Source organism: Amphiprion ocellaris, chromosome 7, assembly GCF_022539595.1.
Source record: "Amphiprion ocellaris isolate individual 3 ecotype Okinawa chromosome 7, ASM2253959v1, whole genome shotgun sequence".
Taxonomy (NCBI): Eukaryota; Metazoa; Chordata; class Actinopteri; family Pomacentridae; genus Amphiprion; species Amphiprion ocellaris.
In genome coordinates, this window is record NC_072772.1 from 15,471,971 (window position 1) to 15,494,110 (window position 22,140).

The following is a 22,140-nucleotide window of genomic DNA, read 5'->3' on the forward strand; positions in this document are numbered from 1 at the left end:
CAGAAACATGTTGCTTTTCAACCCAGCACGTGTTTTCTATCAAAGTGCCAGACATGTTACCTCAGTGGCTATTTGTTCCATGGGTTGTTCAATGCGGTCTTTGTGGTCTCGACAATCTGTAGCTGTGTTGTTTGCTTCAACATTTATGTTCTTTGTATTTTCTTACAGGATACTCTGTAGCCAGTGGGATGTTAGAGCTCTGGAAGCAGGACTGACTAAAGGAGCATGGTGAAACACCAACCCCTCCAGGTCTATGAGCGCCAGCTGTGTTTGTCATGTATCACTGGGATCTACGGTTGCCGATGGAAACGCTATCAACGTTCCCATGATGACACCACCAAGGTGAGAGTTGTACTGAAGTTTGCAATGCCAGTTAGAATGACTGTACATCTTGCTGTCAGTGAGTTACCATTTGCTGTTTTACTGAGCACCAATGTCTGACAGGGTGTGGCATATCACAAACAGTACAAGATACAGTACATGTTCTGTACTGTGTAAGGGGTTTAGTCACTTTAGATGTTCAGGTTCTTATTCATTATACAATGCCATCAGGGAGGCGTCTGAACGTTCATCATCTTAAGCATGACAACATGCCCAACATACAGCCATTAAAGAACAATTTCCAGTCGTCAGTCTGGAATTACATGAAGAGTACCTCAGAGAATTAGTGCTGTTCTAAAGGGAAAGTGTAGTTGCAACAAATATTAATGTGATTTAGTTTGTTTCAGTCTTTACTGCTCATTGGGTGAGGTTAACGCTTACATAAAAAACTGTTCGTCTCATGGTATCCTCACTTTTCTTATAAATATTTGCACAATACTGTATATAATGGTCTCTTGGTAATACACAGCTTTCACGTGTCTTCAGCAGCCAATCTGTTAATGCACAAGGAATGACATTTGACTGACCTTGCAGCATTACTAGTCAGATTCTTTCTCGTCTTACAGATTTACTCTGGCTTTACGTAGCCTTTCCTCCGTGGTGAAATCCTTTTAGATGGTTGGATGCTCTGCTACATAGAGTTGTCTAAACAACAATGGTTAGAAAAGCAGTAGGAAATGGAGTCGAAGCTCTCCCTGCTGTCACCGATTATCTCACAAGATAATTACAAGCTCTACACAAGCTCATATGTGAACATGTGCTCACATCAGGTTGGAAATGAATGAGACCTGATCATCTCATTCTGCATGTTTTTCTGAGGTCATTTTCCCCAATAGCTGCACAGCTGTCCCGAGTGAGATCACTACAGATTGCTGACAGTTCTTAGCTTTTTAATACCTCTCCTTTTGAAAAGCATCAATTTCTAGGAATTTTCATCAAAGATTACAGTTTTCCTTTTGTGTCTTTTTTTTTTTTTTTTTTTTTTTTGCTTCTTACAAACACCTGCCACCTACATTTTTAACAGAAGCATCTGTTGAATAAAATGCGGCATTTCTTCCCTTGGTTGTTTAGTTGTTAAGTTCACAAGCAATTATTGTAACTGTTACATGAATGGAAATCTTTTCACAGCTCTGAATAACAAGATTGCTGTGTAGGAAGTGTGATTTTTATTTTATTTTTTCCAAAAGTACACTGTTACTGATTGCACTACCGACAAAAAACGTATAAACGTATATAGCTTTTATACCTCCACCACGGCCTCTAGATGCCCGGCTCAGATGTTTGTCTCTCAGCATTCATTTACAAAGAACAATTATCTCTCAACAAATACGTCCTTGCTGGCTTATCCCCCATTCAGTAACCTTGAGCTTTCCACAGAGAGGCTCATTTGACATTACAGTATGCCATTGTTTTCCGCTTGTCTGTCATCTCTGGCATCCTGTCCATTTTTAATTAATTTCATCAGCTCTTGTAAGAAATATTACTTATTAAATTGTTTGTCAAGTCAAATCTGGCAGTGTAGGTTAGGAAAATCTGCACATTTTCTGGAACGGGGTCACATCTGAAAACATTTTCGAGCAAAGTTATAATAAAAGGTAGTGGGGGTTTCATATTTACAACACTTTGGCATCTGGATCATTTTAAAGCATGTAAATGTCCAGTGGCATTCGTAAATTCTTTTCCTGGATTTGTTTGGAGCGTTTGGAGCCTTGGCTCCTGAAAATTGCTTTTTTTTTCTAGTATTAGCCGCATGCCAGGATAAGTATTACAGCCTACACAAGATGATCCATTTGTCCTGACCTTTCCCTTTCTCTCTGCTGTTTAGGAAGGACATACAGGCTATGTTGCTGCAACAAACTCAAACACACAGCACAAACCCGTGTGTGCACTCACATGCACTCAGTCACTAGGCTGGATTATTTATTTATGCCCACATACCATACTGTAGACCAGCAGAAACCCAGGACACAGACAATAGTTGTGTCACTGAGCACACACACAGATCCCCTGAGGAAAGCATATGGCCTACATTAAACCTGCACTGTGTTAGACTAACAGACACAAATAACACAGGTAGATAGGAACATTTTTTTTTTTACACACTCTTCATATAAGGCACATAGCTCAACTAAATACAGATATATTGATTTTCTTCTTCTGTTTGCATGAAACTAGACACCATGTAGCTCTGTTTCCTCTTGCAAATGGTTTTCTTTTAGGCCCACTGATAGAATAGTGCAGATTCAGCATTCTTTGCTCATCCTTTGTTTTGGCTGTGCAGCGTTGGACACCACTTGTCTTGACTCTTGTGCAAGAAGCTCACAGTGAGGCACAAACAATCTGCCATCCATTTCCACTCAGCTGATTCAATAAGATTTTCCCTGCCCAGAACATCCTTTTGTTTTGTTTTGTTTTTTGCGTCATAAGCGGACAGAAATTAAAACAGATTCAGCCAAAGGGATTTCTTTTATAGTATTTTTTACAAATATATAAATTAAAAGGGCTTAGAGTGCCGCTTTGTCTTAATGCTGTAAGTAATTATGACGAGCGGAGGAGTAGAGCTGTGCAATTTGCTGTTTGTTTCTGTTTATTTGACTGTGCCAGAAGCAGAGAGCTGTCATTTCCGTTGAGAATGCTTCTTAACTTTGGCTGCAGTGATGTCATATAAGACTGCATCTGTAACGATCCCAGTAAACAAACTGTGACCAATCAAGGACCGGTATCAGGTACATGTAACAGGACCTAAGCGAATCACAGAAGCGTGAGAACTCAGAATCCCATGTTGAAACAACTGTAGGCTCATTCATAATCCACAAGTAAATCATGCAATTTCTCTCCTTTTTCATCTTTGTTCACTGTAATGAGTCGTTCAGGTTGGCTGGCTGCCTTAGAGAAGTCTGTGTTCAAGGTGCTTTGTTGGAAGACAGCCCACGTCATGCAGTGCAAGCCGATCTGGCCTCTCAGTAATAATTGAAAGTATTTCCATTTAGCGAGTCTTTACCATTCAGTCACACAAAGGCTTCAAAAATAGAAGCAAAGCTGCTCTGCCTTAATTTGTCGGTGATCTTGCGGTCTTCATTAGCCCCGGTCTGTGACATACTGGACAAGAAGGAGAACTAACAGTTACTTATTTCAGGCTTAATAGTGACTCCATAAAACTGCACGTGTTTTTTTCCCTTTGCTTTGTATAGCAACAGTTAAGATGGCAAGGGATTAGGAGATCAAATGAGCAGAATTAACATCAGACAGTAGTTGTTGAGATGGTAATTGTAAAATAGTCTGTTTTTTCATTTTGACGTACAAGATCCTCTTTCTTTTCTGTATCATCATCACTTTCTCAGACATTAACATTTCACAGCTGTATTTTTTAATTTTTTTGTCTGAACTTTGTGTGGCTGATCACATACTAGCCTGTTCATTTTCTTCTAGCTGTCAGACTTAAAGGTCATGAACTTGAGTACATCTGATGTGCAGTGACTCATTGATGAGACTTAGGATGTGATCTCTTTAATGTAGGAAGTGGTAATACTTAATCATGGGGAATTTGGCTTGGCAAGCAACTACTATATGCAGTGGAAAGAAAAAATCATTAACGCGAATATATCATTCACAAGATTTAAGGTGTGCATTAGAGCTTTTTGAGTTTGCTCTTGATAAGAAGCATTTGCTGATGTGGAAAAAAATGATCTCTGATGATTTACTGTCAAGAATTGTTTATTTGTACAAAGCTGGAAAGGGAAGCAATCATTCCACAGGTAGACATGTTGTCTATAAATGGAGATGATTTAGCACTGTGGCTACTCTCCCTAGAAGTGGGAACCCAGCTAGATGACTCTGAAAGCACAACACATAGAGCTCAATTTGAAGAGGTAAGCTTTGACTTAAGGAAATTGTGAACACAGTTTCCGCTGTATTCTCGCAATAAAACCTCAGAAAGCACTCTTATTGTAAATCAGTTAGAACAAATAGCAGCTTTTTGACAATATAGATTGTATTCAGTCTAAATGTAGCATGTGTTGATCTGCCTGAAGATCTGTTGGCTTTGCTACCTTTATTTTTCTATTGCGTGTCATGTTCCAGATGAAAAACAAGCCTGTGAAGTACGAGGGATTTATATATAACTTCACTGTGACATCAGTGCATGGAAACCCAGTGTTGCAATATCCCCCAACAATACGAGTCGTTCATTTGAAACTTTACACAAGAGTTTCTAGTTTTATTGCAGTCATTTTAATTTGCATCAGTAGCGCAGATGGCTGCTTTGTAAATTTAACACACTGCAGTGACGTCAAAACAGCCGTCGCTAAGAGACGGAAAGAAACTCTGTTGAATCTGAAAAAAAATCCATCCGTCAACATATGTACTGTATCTGCTGTAATTACATAGAAGGTCCCTAAGCTACATTCTTGTATGTGGGTGTCCAGCCTTGTGATGCGTACAGTTAGTTACAGTGCCGTAGTTCACGGTCTACCTTAAACAAGTAATCCCAAGCATACAGAAAATGCTTCAAATATACACAGTGTGAAATGTATAGAACAATAATTTAGTGGCATGAAGTTTGTGGACCTCCTGACTGGCTGGGAACTGTGTTTATGGAAGTCTAATCCTGAGTTCAGTCTTGTTGATCTTGCATGAGCGGTAAACAACAACCACAGACATGGAACACAAATGTGATCCTCTCACAGTGGAGCAGTGATCAAGTTTAGGGGAATTTTTAAAAGACAGATGTAATGCAGAGTCAGCTAACCATATTGACCTCTTGTTGGCTGGGATGTATCATACTTTCCTGTTAAGACTGTCAATCCTGTTCAGATCTACGTATTAATAGAATGGTATATAGTAAAAATATTGCCTCTTTATTTATTCATTTTAGTGCAGTCTAGTTGGAAAACTTTTGATAAAATAATTACAGTTCAGTAGGAGAAAGGCATTTGTCCTATTTTTCCATTTTCAGGATAACAATCATTTTATTTGCAGGTATTTTCACATTGTGTGCATTGCTCTGGAGGTACAGCTGAATCATAAAGCAGTGCCGCACGGCTTGTGTGAAATGCCAGGGACTTATCGGAATATGCTCAGGAATGTGAAGTGACTGAGGTGTTAAGTCCTGCGTAGATAGAGGCATGGAGAGAGGCATGCAAGGTTGTGACTCGCAGGAAGAGGAATGATAGACAGTTGAAGCATTTTATTTTATATTATTTTATTGCTGCTTGTATTCGTCTTTGGCAGCAAATTGAAATTCAGGAGCATCCCACTATATTGGGATGTTAGACTCTGAGTCAAGCTGCTAAACTCATTTGAAGTCATAATTTAGTTGCCTGTTGTCTAGTAGCAGGCGTGTGCACTGAAATGATCTTTTCAGAAATAACTCACCAACTCCGCATGAAGACAAAGCCTGACTGCTTGGCTGCTCAGCTATGATACATGCTACATGCTACTGCTACATGTTCTGCAGACAGTACTGAGTATTCTAATGTAAACAATCGAGTTGGAGCTGCTTTGCAGGACAAACTCTGTGATGACACAGGTTCTAAATGACATCAAGCATATTTTTCTGTATTATGTTCTGTGAAAGAAAGTTTTCCCACCGGACTTCCAATATATCTGTGATATCAAATATCGGTCGATACATAGGTACTGCAATCAATAACCCATCAATATGTACTGAACCTGCATAGACTGGGTTTGCAATTCTCTTTTTTTCTGCCTGTCCGTCTGTCCACCTGTCTCACAGTCAGCAGAACACAAAAGGTGTTCAGAAAGTTGCCTTATTGTATTGGTATGAAGAAGTGTTGACACCGTACATGGTGACATACTGTACATGATACAAGGACGGTTGAGTCGATGTTAGTTCATGCTGTACTATGACAGAAGAATGCTCCAGTACAAATGTGCACTCTTGTTATTATACTGGTAATCCACATGCCTGCCTGTGTGATTTATAGGCTGGTGGGCTGTGTTCTTTCTCTGTATACTGTTGTACAGAGGGTTGGAGTTTAGCACAGAAGACTAGAATGCTATAGTTGCTTTTATAAGTTTAACAGTTTGACAAAATGTGCATGTATTGAACCAGCAACACAAGCTGACTTTTGAATCTGCAGAATTACTTGTTTCAACGTGTTAATGTGTTTATTTTCTTTATCTTTTCTCAAGAACATTACATCCTGGTGTCATACTTGGTCAAAGTTCGACTTACAAATCAGATGCAAATCAAAATGGGCAGCATTGCTCTTTGCTTTACTGAAATGATCGTACACCATACTGTATCTGTGTTTGTTAATGCAAGCATGTTTTGTGTTGGAGAGTAGCTGCTGAGCACGAATAAAAAGTGATCTTGTGCAGATTGATCCAGCTTGACACGTTGAAGCATTCTTGGGCTGGGAAGTGAGCAGATTCAGTCCTATTTGCAGTAAGCAGCTGCACTCACAGTGAGATGTGGCACAATTGGAAATCAGAAAACATCTGTAACCATTCATCAGCATTTCTGATTGATGACTTAATTCAACTGAGCTCTTGGATATGACAGTGTTCTGTACATGCCTCATTGTTTGTAGTTTTATTCTGCTTGGGAACTAGATTGATGGTGTCTGTCCCAAAGGACCACATAAAAATGTTAGCATATCTAAGGAAGGGGTTAATTTAGAAGTCACTTACTATTTAAGACTTATTTTTTGCACGTAGAAAGCAACAAAGCACAAATGCTGTCTGTGATAGAATTTGAAAAAGAGAGAAGACAGTAATGTGGCGCTGACATTTTGAATGGTTCCTAAACCTTAAACTTCATAATGACATTGCTGCAGAAACACAGGAACAATCCAATAAGTCTTTTTTAATAAATATATCATTGGATGCTGTAATCCACTTGCTGTGAGCAATCTAGGACAAATGAAAAACTTGGGCATAATGTCACTGTGGAAGGAAAAAGGTAGACTCAAATAAACTTTTATTAAAATGCTGCACTGTTGTCCTGTTCTGTGGAGGCTCATAGTCCCGGTGAAGTGACTATAGATGGACCTTTTTAATTTACCACAGCAGTGTTTTCACTGTCTTCAACTATTCCTGTAAACAGGCCAAAGTTGTCTACTTTTTCTCTCCGCACCTGCCTTTCCTCCGATGCAATGGCGAGTCAGCCATGATATATTAGTTTCATGCTGTTTTTAGCAGTTTCTTTTTTCTTTAGCAGCCCCTTTTTAGAGTTTGACGGAGAATAAAGTTGGTGCAGTGATAAATGATAACACTATTTGAGTTGACAGTGATTGAAGAGGTGTTAAATCCTTAGTAGAGACAGCATATTTGTGTTTGTAGGTAGGAATTGTTTATAGTATTTATAAGTCTGCTACTCAGAGAGTTCAGTGAGCAAAGTGCAAGTGGAAGATTTTCTGGAATGTATCCTTTTTAGGTTTTACTGTTTACATGTTGCAGTGATATTGCTGTGATTCATTTGATCCCTCTATATTCAGCAGTGGAGTTTGTTCTGTTACTTGCAGTCTTCTCAGTGTTTCGAGCTATTTTGTTCCATGTTTATAAAATACATTGTACATTGTAGTCGTCTGAACCACATCACTCAGAGTGTATAGAAATACTTTAATTATTTCAATATTTGTGAATCACTTAATTACATACATACCTCTAAGACACAGTTAGATTTTAGTTAAAGATAATTCAACAGACTTGGTCCTTCCTAAAGAGAATTTGGCCTTCTGTGATTTCTTGAAGTGTCAACCCTAACAGGTTGTCAAAAGCATTATCAGAATGAGGCATGGATGACTGCTGGCATGCACTGCCGCACAAACACCCTGAGCCTGTGGTGTTCTCATGCCGCGTTTTCAGTGTGTGCTACGGGGATTTGTGCCCGAATAAAATGCCAGCCATGCAGAATGGTAATGTGGTGTCAGAAAGGCAGGCCAAGTCATATCAGGCTGGACAAGCTCTGCTGCTGAGTGAGCTGGGAAACAGGAAGAGAGAATATCAAACCTAACAAGAAGCTAAAAAACTGAGTCTTGAGAGCCATACAGTAATCTTCACAGCCTAAGAAAATATATAATAGTCACATTTTTGTGCTGATTTAGCTGTGTGTGGGTACTAAATATGTATGGAGTCTGCAAGCCAAGAACTGCAGTACCTTAAATGAAATGTATCAATTTAATAATAGACTGTACTTTATGCACAATATTGTGATTGAAACTCAAGATTTTCTCTCTGAGTCATGTTCAGCCTGTTTAAATTGATCAGAGCAGGCAAAGTAATTTTGATTTGTCCAGGATTTAACACTTCCCTAGTTGTTACATTGAAGACAATCATAACAGTGGCAGTAAACAGCAAAGATCTCAGTGTAGTCGATTTATTGAATGTGTCATCTCAGGTTGCATCTATCATAACCCAGAGGAACGGATGAGGTGGAGGGTTGAGGGTGGGGGTGAGGGGGGCTGAACAATGTCTGCTCTCAGATGCGAGGTCGGATCTCCCAGGTGTTTCCAGGTAGTCATTAAGGACCATGGGAACCAGGGTCAGTGCTTTCTCTTTAGTGGACCTGTCACACATACAGCTCTGTCTCCCACAGAGATCACGGTAACCTTTTTGTAACCGACATTTGCTGTGATCTTTGTCCTAAGACATACCTGAATATTAGAAAAAGAGAGTGCAGGAAAACTTTTTTTTGTAATGAGAAAAAAACACCAAGATAAGCATTTATATCTGCTTTTTAGAAAATACTAGCAAGAAAATGTTTTCTACAAATACTGCATTTTGTTTTTTTAGAGTGATTTTCTTGCTTTCAAGACAGGTATGTGCAGCCAGAATTATGTGACTGTACCCATATTATCTGATGTAAGATGACCTTCTTACATAAAGTTTTTTTCTTACACTTGTACTTCTGAAGCCATGTCCAAATATAAAAGCGGATTGAAGCAGCATTCCCCCAGGCTTGTTTCCCTTTTTTGTACAACTGAACACCAACATGGCCTAAGACTAAGCCCAGAAATGAAATAATACGGTGTTATTTTATCATGATTTCCATATTAAGTCTGACCCTGGTCTGAATGTTGAAATGTGGGAAAGCTCTTCAGACTAGCTTGAGGTCAAAACGTGACCTTTAAATACTGCTGTGTTTAAAATAATTTCTGACAGAATTTGATTCATAGCTTTTTTTATGTAACATTCTGGAGGCTTTTAAATGTTGTCAGAGAACCAAACGCATTGAGAATGGGAGCAGATTTAAGCAGGTCAGGCAGACTGTCTTACCTGGGTGTCACATCAGCTGGTCGAGGCGATAATGATCGGATCCTTGGCACTCGACAGTGCATTCAAGCTGATGTGCTTAGGTTGCTTAACCAAGTGACTTTGTCTTGATGCTACAGTCCATGTTTTGTAAGCATTCTGGGGCAGCTAACGATGATGAATTAGTCTTGGGATTTTTCCTTTCCATATTAGCCATTTATTTCCTGGCAGCTCAAATGCCATCTTTAAATGACGCGTTTTGTCTGACTGCTAGTCCAGCGCCAAGAGATACTCAGTTAGCAATTATATAGAGAAGAAAGGGCAGCAAATCTTCCCAGTTGAGAAGATTTAGCCAGTGAATGTTTGTTTTCTCAATCACTTGGCAAAATGCCTAGCAACTAATCAAATACCTAATTATTACGAAATATATATATATATATATATATATATATATATATATATATATATATATAAATGTAATGCAAGTGCTTCTTTATTATCTATGCAGATGTGTACACATTTATTTGGCTGAGCATCTTAGCCCTCCTAAAGACATACTAGACATCTATAATTACTACAATTACAGTTGACCTATTGATGCGATGTTTCCTCTTCCCCAGAAGCTAGCTCAAAGGCGAGATGTTCTAAGGAAATGTACATCTTGTCCAGATTTCACATGGAGTTAAAGCCAGCCCAACTAGTATTTTTAATCTAACAATGCGATCAAAAAGTGTGCGGTTTTCCCAAACAGTAACAATCTATGTGTTCGCTGGCATCGGATGTTTAAACTCCTATCACTTTTTAACCTACCAGCTTTATTTCATCAACATTGAATGTGTTATCTAAGGGCTGTCAGCATACATAAGTCAACCAACATGGCTGATGCTTATTTCTCCAGTGGGCAATGACTTTTCTTCAAATGATGAGCAATTTTCTCTGCTTTATGAAAAGGTCCAAAGGTTCTTGTCTGCGTCACAGTAAAACTCTAGATGTATTTAAAATATGTAGAGAAAAATATAAGCGTCCATATCCTCCTGAGTAAGGCCTAGGGGTGTTCTTCTGTCTGTCTGTACCTGAAGATGTCGCCCATTTAATATTTGCCAAGGTACAAGAGTGCACGAGTGATGAGGACAGTAATCAGTCAGCTCGCATGTGAAGTTATTAAAGTCATTCCTCGATAATGAGCAAAGAGTATAAGGGAATACTCTCTGCAAAGGTCAGCAGCCAGGTTGGCAGCATATGCTCAGCATAGGTAAGTCTGTGAAAAGTTAACTTGCAATGAACTCTGCTGGTCTTTGAAGGTGTTGTGGTTAAATTGAGGTTGTGCCCGTCAGTTCAATAAATGTCCGTGGTGGGATTTTGTGTTAATATAATCGTAGAATTCAATTGATTGTGTGTCGTCATTGTTTTGTCAGCATTCATTGTTGATCAAGTTGTGCTTCTTTTTTTCCAATTCTAATTAAATACAGCAGAGCCACAGAAATAATTAATTGTATTTGTGTATATTGTGTGCAGTGGGAGCTGCTGTGGTCCCTCATCCTCCTCCTTACCTTCTGTCTGCTGCTGGTCTGGTTCTACTTCTGGTGGGAGGCACATAACGACTACAATGAATTCAACTGGTGAGTACACAGCAAGCCTAATTCTCCCGTTGTGTTGTCAGGTCAAACGAGATAAATGCCTGCATATGGTTTTGGCTGTGAATGCATTCCACCCATACTTGTTTGCTTGTCGATTTCCTAAATCATTAGTTTAATCTGTCCTCCGCCATAATCTGAGCAGAGACCACCCAGCCCTCCACAGATTACACCATTACATAACAGATGGCTCGCCCAACATTTCCTGTCTGTTCATCGTTCAGCCCCGTGCCACATTTACTTGACCTCATACAAGTTTTTTGACAACATGCATGCAAACCAACCACAGGTTTTCACCAGCTACTTACTTACATCACATCACAGAGCATAATGAAAACACTGTAAACTACTAAAAGTAAGATTTGGTTAAACTTAGTGGGGGAATTAATGTGTTTTCACTTGTGTTTTAAAGCAAAGCTCCATAAGAATCATTGGAAATCACACAAAACCTCAGAATTTCATATGAAAATGTTGCAGAAATTTTACTGTAGACACTCAAATTCAATTAAACACCATTTAGAACATCAGTTTTAGCATCTCACCACCATCCTAAGACTTTCTGTCCCAAAATTATTTTTTTAATTATGGTAAATTTACAACCCAGAATGATTAATTAACATTTTGAATTGTATCTTGTTTGAAATTTTAGATAATTTATATTACAGCATGCTCTTGAACACAATACAGTACAGAATGGTTACTACATCTGTCCCATTTTGTAAAAAGCTCCCTTTCCCCTCCCCGTCTTCTCCTGCTCTCAGGGACCTCAGCAATTTCACCTTTCCTCTTATTATCGTCCTTTGTGTCCATTACCTCCTTTCACATTCCTCTCCCAGTGTATTTCATCAATATTCCCCCCTTTTCTCTATTTGTCGTAAGGTTAGCTTTACCTTTGTAGACTTTTCCTTCATGTATTTTGCTCAGCGTAGATTTGCCATTATCTTTTCCCTAAGAGACACTCAGTCCAGTTCCATCAGCAAATCTCAGCCATTGCTTTTATCTCAGTTCATGTCAGTTTTGATCGACAGACGTTTGCCATTCATTTTTAATAGCAAATTTCCTGCTTTTCTTCCTGCTTTTTGTTGGGGTTCCACATATAATCACAGCGATGACATCCCTGCCCTTATGTGTTCCAGTGATTTAGCAGCAGGGAGTGTCCCGGTCCATCTGCACTATAAATGTATTCACAAAGGGCTAGGAGCGATCAGCACTAAGTGAGCCTGCTGTGGCTCTGTGCCAATAGAATCACTGATAAGGCTTTGAATGTAATTAATGCTAGGCCCTAGCTGTCATGTCAAAACGCACACACACTTGCATTCATACACTTTCTCCTTTCTCTGCAGCTGTGGACTTATTGATACTAGTGTCACTTGATTGAGCATAATAGCTCAGAGCGACATGAAGACATTTATATGTGTATGTGTGTGTGTGTATATATATATATATATCTATGTCTGGCTGCATTTAGTTACAATAAAAACAACCGATAAATGCAGAGGGATATTTCTTGTTCCTTCCACTTACTGTTTCGTGTATTGAAGATTCCCATAAGACAAAACCCAGTTGTCAATAATTTTCTAACCGTCCATTAATAATAACAATCACATAATCTCTTGTCTCCCTGTGGTCCGACAACAGTGTCTGTGGTCACTTTGCTGTGTCTGTGGTAGTTTTATTGCAACAATAAAGCATCAAGCTTGAGAGCACTTGATCTGTATCTGTCTTTAAGTCAAAGACATCTATAGCACCAGCAGTCTGCAGCAGTTCACCAGTTTCTTACAGGATGTCGTCAGTCTTCGCCTTTCTTTTTCCGTTATACCTGTTTCAACTTGACAATGTTGTGGACTTGTAACCTCATATTCCACTGCTTTTCATACAAACATTTTTTAGTGTTTACAGGCTATTGTTTTCAACATAGCATAATGTCATTCTTTGTTTAATTGTAAGCTCATAAGTCATGGTTTGTTTTGCATGAGAGAAAACGCCAAATAGTGCTTCAGTCAAAAAGGTATATGAATAAACACAGACACACCCTTCAGTAATGAAGAAATGAGGCTGAGCACTCATGACAGGAACGTTATAAGCTCTCTTGTTCCTGCAGGTTCCTGTACAACCGCTCTGGGGAGTGGAGTGATGGCACTGTTCCCATCCTCACCACCACCGCTGCTGGCTTCACCTACATTGCATTTTTAATGGTGAATTCCAACTCAAATACTCATTCAGGAGCTGCTTAACATGTTGTGCTCATCATAAAACGCTGTTGATGCAAATTGTGACGTGTTTGCATGTGTTGCCAGACACAGCACCCACTTACATAATGATTCTGAGCAAGTTGAGATCTGTTTTTTAAAAAGTTTGACTCTGTGTTGTTCTCGTTTCAGGTTTTAGCACTTTGTCACATTGCACTTGGACAACAGTTAAATTTGCACTGGCTCCATAAGGTACTGTGTCAAATGTGTGGTTGAGCAACTGTGTTTGTGTGGTTGGTGAAAACTGAAACGTAGAAGTTGCTCAGTTTTACGTGTGTCCTTGTCGTGTTGTAATGTGTGTAGGTGTGTGTTGTATCTATTTGCTCGATGTTTGCATGTGTTCTCATTCGCTGATGATCAGCTGAACTTGTCCTGAACTTACAGTTTGTATCAAATTGTCCCCAGAGAGTTGTGAAAGTCCAGTAAATGACCTCTTCAGGAATGTTATCAGCAAACCGAATGCAGTTACTAAACACTGTTTGGGTGTGGAATAGCTCGCAGCTATTCAGGGTTATTCCGTTGGTTGTGTGTGTGCATGTGTGTGTCTATGCAAAATAACAGTCTGTCTGGTTTTCAGTCTCTCTCCCTCTTTGTCTACACAGATAGGAGTGACTGCTGCTTTGCTCACCACTATTGTTGGGGTGATATCTGTCAATCAAACATGGGGTCAAGAGTGGGATGTGATTCCCATCTCCCTGCAGGTCAGCAGACTGAAACGCCGGAAAACCCCAAAGCCAGTTTTGATGGCTTGACATCACGAATGTTGTTAAGTTTCAGGACTAAACTGAATGTTGTGATAAATAGGGTGGAGGCAGTTTGTTATTTTCACAGAACAGCCAAGACTTTGACCATAAAGCTGCATGAACTTGATAAAATAATTAGCTGTAATCAGTATTCCTTCACAAGGATATGATAATGAACTGTTTGTCTTTTCAGTGCTTTGAAAGTTTTCAGATCCTGTTTGAGCTTGTTCTGACTTCCACTTACCAAAATCGTTATCAGTGTATGTAGATGTTTTCCTTCTAATTATACTCTACCGGATTGATAAATTCCTTGCATGTAATGACTTGTTTTGGATTATATTTCCATATTTAACATTGTTATTTACAACAAAATGCAATATTTAAAATTGTATATACTGTTCTATGGCGGCACAACACTCAATCCACATTTATCCTCGTAACATTTAACAGCTAAACGATATGTAAAGAGTTGTGACAGGCTTATAATTAGTGTGTCCATGTGAGATTTTTGCACCACTAGGCATGTGTGATTGAAGTGGACGTACGTTTCCACTGAAACTGAGGCCATTAAAATTGAATGGCTCTACAAATTACAGCTATTATCTCTGAATAGTGTTGCAGTGTCTTAACCCTGGTTAATGCCTGTAATTCCATTCCTTTCTGTCTTCTTTATCTTTGTGTCCCTTCTTCTTTGCTCTATCTTTAACCCACTATCTGTTTTTTCCCTTCTGTCCATTTCTCTCTGTCCTTCATTCATTCTTTATGCCCTAAATTCATCCTCTCAACTCTGTCTCACATCTCTGTCCAGGCTACAGGTCCATTCCTGCACATCGGGGCACTTGCTGCCGTCACAGCGCTGTCTTGGATCGTGGCTGGACAGGTCGCCCGTGCAGAAAAAACATGTACGTTCACTCCTGCAATACAGAATACAAGTTATTCTTACCTAATGTAACCATCTGCCACAAACACACACAAGAGGAGTGGTGAATGATTAACACTATGTGGACAGAGGCCAGGACCTCCACCCAGGGTGTCCAAGATAACGAACATTCCTGCGGCCTCATGTGATGTTTTCCAGTCAGGACACTTCAAATTGTTTTGTCCAGGACTCTTACTGGGGATTAGCATCTTTGAGCATGTACTTAAACTCTCACTGCCATTGGTGCTTATAGAACTGAATGGGTCTGACTAGATCTGAGACTTGGTGTCATCTCTGTTAAGTTGGGGCCTGACTCTTGCTTTATTTACTGTTAATTCACTCATGTAAATGTATTATAGTTCTACAAAAGTAAACTTCTTATTTAATCTAGAGTTATTTACTTTAACTGTCTTTTTGTGACTGTCCTCATATTGGACGAGACGGTTACAATTTAGGCTGTACAAGATTTTTAACACTGTTCAGAGGAACGTTTAGTCCACAGCTACATTTTAAATTCTGTTGTTGGCTACTGTTGATGAGGTGGAAAGGTCTTGGCTTTATTACTCCCGCTGTAGCATCTCTGTAAAGCAGGGCAGCATCTGAATATAAAAGAGGATGTGAGGGCGTGTGTGTGTGTGTGTGTGTGAGTGTGTGTGTGAGTGTGTGTGTGAGTGTGTGTGTGAGTGAGTGTGTGTGTGAGTGAGGGTGGATGAATGCTGCGAGTCTCTGTGTAACAGGAGTTGCCTACTCAACCCCGCCCCGGAGCTGACCTTGAAACAAATACATTCCCTCTGTGAGCATGTGTGTGTCTTAGTGTGTGTGTGTGTATACACTCGCAGCCATCATCGCTCACTTACACAGAGGTAGATGCAGGAGAAAGTGTTTTCTCCTTGGCCCCTGATTGTACTGTTGTCCACCACACTGTGTAGATATAAACATGGCCAACCATTCATAGCAACAGCTGCTGCTTCAGTCTAAACAAAATGTATTTTGGCATGTAAGCCCTGGAAAAATTGTTGTTTCTATACGTTTAGATAGATAGATAGATAGATCTAATTAGTGACCTTTGGAGATGCTGGATGTCAGATTTTGTCATCATCAGAAAGAACTAGGTTAGCTGTTTAACCTGTTTCCAGTTGCTGTGCTGAGCGAATAAGCTGCTGGCTGTAGCTTCATTTTACAGGTATGAGAGCAGTACTGGTCCTCTGATCTAACTGTATATCTACATTTAAAAAAAAAACTGACTATTCATAAATATATCATGGATAACAGCTGTGACATTATAACTATTATTAACTGTATTCTTCCAGTGTTCCAAGTGGTGGTCGTGCTGCTGTATCTCAGTGTGTTATTAGGACTCTACGTGGTCCCCCTATATATCACCTCCCCCTGCATCATGGACCCCGACACCCTCAAACCACGACCCGATGTTATCGGTCACCAGGGAGCCCCCATGGTGAGTCTCCTGATTTTTATCATACAACCAGAATGTGGGAATATGAAAGAAACCTCTTTAAATAAATTGTATTGCATGTTTTCATACTACCATACACTTTTAGTGACCTGACACTGGCTTCACGGTGAGCCAACCAGAGAGCTAAGGACCACTTAATACTGATTTGGAGAAGGCAGATGAGAGCCTGTGTTGCCCTTATAAATATTTTTTCCCTTTTTTTTCATACATTCTTCTTCTTCAGTACTTATCGTTGTTAATTATGTACGGAAGGGATGCATTTTCCTCTGGACTGTGGTGTCCACCTGGCAAAAGCCTTGATAAGAAACAATAGTGATTGTATGTGATACAGTCAATGTGTACAATGTTTTTAAGAGCCTGTTGGAGCCTCTTAGTTAAGTATGCATCAAAAGCTGTGTTCAAACAGGATGTATGCACGCTAAAGCTTTTCGTGTTTGATTCATGTGCTTAGATTAATTTGATTGCTCCCAACCGCTACCGGCGAAAAGATTTATGTACTTGGCACAACATCTTCTGCAATGTTGTGCAACACTTTGGATGGAAAGGGAAGGCGGATTCCTGGTTATTCAAAACAGTTACTCACATGCTCAAAAACACACCCTCCCTTTTGTGGTATTTGTGCAAGGAGATCGATCCTAACAGTGGAATCTAAAATTAGGAGCGACCCTGCAAGGCTGTGAGAAACAAAAATCACATGACTAGACTCAGTTTCCCAGAAGGACTCCGTATTGATTATGGCATGTTTCCTATCCTGCGGTTGCCAGTCAGTAGCTTTACTCACAGGGTCTCATAGGAAGATGCTATTCTAGTAAGAGATGTTTAACCTTTTGGCTTGGTATTGATTATAACTTTGGCTTGAAGAGTTAAAGAGCAATCCACAACTGTGGCCTTCTCCATTTCACACATTCCTTTCAGTTTAGAGAGTGGAGCTTTTGTTCACATCATTAATGTTTATTTTTGAGTTTATAACCCTACATAAAACACTTGTTCTACGGAGCATTTCATAATGTTTTTCATCAGTGGATGTAGGTTTTCCAGTAAAGTCATCTATTAGGTCACATTGTTACGGGACTGCTAGTAATAATTGTGTGTTTGTCTTTTACTGTGTACTTCCAGCTCGCTCCAGAGAACACACTGTGGTCCTTCCAGCGAGCTTTGCAAATGAACGTCACTGGATTGGAGGCTGACGTGGCTATCAGGTACACACACACATACACATACATGCACGATCAATACAGCAGAATGATAAAGCCAAACGGTTATGTTGTCTGTCTCTGAATTTTGTATCCCCCTGTTCTGTCTCAAAATGCTGCTTTTTTGAAAACATCTTCATGCCAGTGCTAGAGTAAGCTTACACTAGTGTACATATCACGGTCAAAACCTAGTAAATACCAGCATACATACATCTAAATCCCAGGAATTAAGCACTTAACAGGCTAAAATGATGCAATAGCTGATAGATGCACGCATGACATCACCAACATAATAGAAGATGACAGACTGAGAGAAACACTTGGAGGAAGAGGGAAAATATTATGTGTGGATGCTGCAGCGGCTGAGGTCTATGATGAATCGTGGGTGTGCATGTCTACTCATGCGTGTGCAGCAATGGAGGATGAGTGACTGTGTGGAGGTGGGGAGTGTTGCTACTGGTGCACGGAGTGTGTGTTTGTGTTTCAGAGCTGCATTTTGTGGTTTAAGACTGTTGTCAGTGAGGTCTTGCGCGTTAATTTCATGTTTTTTCTTGCATTACAAGAAAGTTATATGCTCGTGTGTCCCCCTTACAGTCTTTGGAGAGGTGAATGGGTGTGTGATTGGTGCAGGCCGCTGACAGGTGAACTCCGGACAGTGCTGAGTAATTAGACTTGATGACAGCCAGAGCGACAGAGAGACTCCACTCCAGAAGCAGACACACACAGACACACACATGCATAACAATATAACAACATATCATTTATTCCCTGTGTCAGTCACAGTTAGTAATAAATTTGGGATATGGAATTATTTTCTCCCGATAGTTTATTTATAGTTGCTGAAAAAGAAACTAAGAATTTGAATAACATGTATTGACAAATGGGAAGACTTTCTCCTTTTGTCTTGTTTTGTCTTTTTCTAACTGGCCAACATGCTGATTTGGCAGTCATTTGGTATTCAGATATCAAGCAGCAGAATATTCTTCTTGTTTGATAAGATTTGAGCCTTTGTCTCTCCTGCTGTCATCTAAAGTTATCTTTAGGGTTTTTATTCCTCTACTACACACAAGTTACAAGTAAAACTGATCCTCTTGAGTTCTTTTTAAATATAAACAGTCCTTCGACATTTTGAAGTAAAAAAAAAAAAGTGAGCCACAGAAGTTGGGCGATTTTGAAAGGGAAAATCCCCTCTTCTGTATTTGTTATCAGTGAGATTCCGGGGGTTTTTATACAGATGAACAAGACTCTTTACTCTCTTCTGATCACTAGTGTGGATGGTGTGCCTTTCCTGATGCACGATCTTACCCTGCGGAGAACAACAGACGTAGGGAAGGTTTTTCCGGACAGACAGATGGATGAAGCCTCACGTTTCAACTGGACAGATCTGCAGCAGCTCAACGCCGGACAGTGGTTCCTCAAGGTAGTTCTCGGTTGCTAATGAGGACCAAATCAAGGGATTATTTTAAAGCTATTTCGGCTTTGAATTACAGCATGACATGATGCAGCGATGTGTGATAATGGCCATTAGCCCGTCGAGTATGATTATTCTGGTTTCTCAGTCATTGATCTGTCCTCGGGTTTCATCCAAATGCTAAGATCCACTGAAGGCTTGATGGATGCTCCCCTGCATACAGAGTGGATCATGGCCAGCTAGTGTTTCCAAATTATTGTTTCTACCTGCTTAAAGTGCTACACCAGCGGACCAAGCAGAATGTAAACAATCAAGCAATGAGAAGCGTGCGGGAAAACGGCCTATTGTGGCAGCCAATTATACCCTCCTGCACTGCTCCATGTAAGGCAATTGGATAGATGCTCTGCTTTTTAGGCTGTGTGCTGCTTTGCCATGTTTCAGTCTAATCCTCATACAATAAACATGCATGTCACTCAAAAAACTGCTATGGCAAGTAAGTATGTCTTGTTAAAGTACTGTCCTCCGATGTTTAGATTTATGAGATTACAAAGTGCACAAACAGACACACACTTGGCCTGTGTCTGTATTTGTGTGAATCTTTATTGCTTTCTCGCTCTTCTCCTCACTGTTTACACTGCATGTGTGCACACTGGAGATGGATATTGCTTTCAAGAATAGCCTTTCCACTTCATTGCGGAATTTAGACAAAGCAATGCCACAGTCAAATTTTTTCTTCTTGTTTTTTTAATAACACATATTAAATGCCAAACCTGATGCATTTTCTCATGAAAAAAGTAAGCTGAAGTACATTATGGATGACCTAATTATAAAGCATCTGAATTTGTTCTCCGAGGAGCGAGAGACCAATGAAGCGAGAGAAGATGTAAAGCAAATGAGTAAAAATATTGTACTATTTTTATATCCTGTGGGCGTTGTCCAGATGCTCTACAGAGCACGTGGATGGATGCTTATGTTCAAAGCAACATTACAAGCCCATACGTATTTTATTTCAGGTGTCCAGAAATACAATCAAATTTACTTAGAAGCATAAATGTTACTACAGTACAGCAATCAATTAAAATTTTAGATTGAGATTGTAAAACCAGTGATATTGTAGTTCTGTTGAATACAAATCTGATGTGTTTTTCTGTGCTCTTGCTTCAGGATGACCCCTTCTGGACAGTGCACACCCTGGCCTCACGTGAGATAGAACTGATCGCCAACCAGAGTGTGTGCAGCCTGGAGCAGCTTCTAAAGCTGGCCTCCTATCACAACACCACGGTGGTTTTCAGGCTGCGGAGACCTTCTCCAGAGCACCCCTGCTACCACAGCTGGATCAATGATACACTGCAAGCTGTGCAGCAGTCTGGGGTTTCTCAAAGCCTGGTAATTAAATTAATAATAAATCATTAAATAGACACTCGTTTAATGCAGAGTGGATGGATTAAGATGCTAAATAATATAAAAATAACAATTATTCATCTTTCACTTCATTAATGTTGGTGACAGAAAATGTCATTGAAACAACTGTGTGTCCTGTTTATTGTGCTGCGTCTAGGTGATGTGGACTCCTGATGAGCACAGAGCTCAGGTGAGACAGTTAGCACCTGGTCTGATCCAGACCTCGGTGGAGAAACGGAGCCCTCAGAGTCTGCAGAAGGACGGCATCAGCAGGCTGCTGCTCAGATACAATCAAGCCAGTACGCGGGAAATCAGGTAGGAACGACACACACACACAAACCTGACATGTTATCAGTTTGGCACATGGATTTAAATTCAAAGAAGCGCCTTAATGTGTGTGACTGTTTTCAGAGACTTCTCCGAGACCCACATAAACCTCACCCTCTACACTGTCAACGAGCCCTGGTTGTACTCGGTACTCTGGTGCAGCGGAGTGTCTTCAGTCTCCTCAGAGGCCCCGCATATACTCCAAAAGGTGCCTTACCCCATTTGGCTCATGGTAAGAACTCATCACATTTGGTTTAAGTTTTTCTTAGCAGCGAACTTTGTATTTGTCTTTTTTAATTGGGTTTCATTGTTTATCCTTTTAAGTTTGCGTTTCAGAGAATGGCTCTCTTTCATCTTTCCCTTTTCTGTTAGTGAGCATGGGTGCATAGAGCCACAAAGAATATAAGTATCCATGCTCTCTGACAACAAAAGAAATTTCAGCTTGATAACAGATGATTAAACAGTGCACCTAAATGCATTTATTAACTGGTTATGGTTGACGTCCTTATGTTCATCTGCAATATATATAATTGGATGTACTGGATAGACAGCTTTGTTAATAATTATAAGATCACAGTAGCCATTGTTTTCTGCCTCTTCCTTTGTGTATTGTTGTTCTTGGTGGAGCCATATTACATTCTCTTGTTCAGGTTGTACTGGGCAGTTGTTTTGCTGATTCCAAACCAGCTAGGAATGGCTCACTCACTGTATTCCTCCTCAATAGACCCAAAGATGTCTGTTTTCTCGTCATCTTGCAGACTCAGAAAATGTTTTTCCCCTTCTATGAAATAGTGAAAACCTATGGTTTCAATACATTTTATTTAAAAAACATAAATCATTGCTCGTGTCGAATTACCTTAAGACTCTTTTCAAGTCTTTTTGAAGATGCTGTAATTATTTGCCACTATGATAAAATTCAAACGAAATGATCAGTGATGACGTCTTGTTGTGTAGACTATACAAACGAACAGGTGGTGGAATAATTATTTCCAAAGCCATTGTAAAGCCCATGAAGTGCCTCCTTAACCAGTCTGTCCTCTTCAGCTGCATCTCCTCTGTATGAATAAATTGGATTCTACTGGTTGCTTTCAACAAGGGATTCAAGCTTTCACCTGAACTCATCATTTCCTGCATTGAACATGATATCCTATTATTTTTCAACACTCATCTGAAGTCCCAGCAGAGAGACGAG

The 22,140-nt window shown here is 39.8% G+C and overlaps 1 protein-coding gene across 4 annotated transcripts in view; it reads left to right on the plus strand.

Annotated features, from left to right (window-relative positions):
• gdpd5b (glycerophosphodiester phosphodiesterase domain containing 5b) overlaps positions 1 to 22,140 on the plus strand; it is a 44,427-nt gene that overhangs the window by 17,411 nt on the left and 4,876 nt on the right. For all 4 annotated transcript variants that reach the window (XR_002746194.3, XR_002746195.3, XM_023271199.3 and 1 more), the window contains exons 2-13: positions 169 to 342; positions 11,113 to 11,216; positions 13,333 to 13,426; positions 13,613 to 13,672; positions 14,083 to 14,181; positions 15,032 to 15,125; positions 16,453 to 16,598; positions 17,733 to 17,815; positions 19,079 to 19,229; positions 20,385 to 20,606; positions 20,779 to 20,936; positions 21,033 to 21,180. Coding sequence is in view for 2 of the 4 variants with exons in the window: in XM_023271199.3 (XP_023126967.2) it covers positions 226 to 342; positions 11,113 to 11,216; positions 13,333 to 13,426; positions 13,613 to 13,672; positions 14,083 to 14,181; positions 15,032 to 15,125; positions 16,453 to 16,598; positions 17,733 to 17,815; positions 19,079 to 19,229; positions 20,385 to 20,606; positions 20,779 to 20,936; positions 21,033 to 21,180 (1,476 nt within the window). In the remaining 2 variants the exon portion in view is untranslated. The remainder of the gene's footprint in view (positions 1 to 168; positions 343 to 11,112; positions 11,217 to 13,332; positions 13,427 to 13,612; positions 13,673 to 14,082; positions 14,182 to 15,031; positions 15,126 to 16,452; positions 16,599 to 17,732; positions 17,816 to 19,078; positions 19,230 to 20,384; positions 20,607 to 20,778; positions 20,937 to 21,032; positions 21,181 to 22,140) is intronic.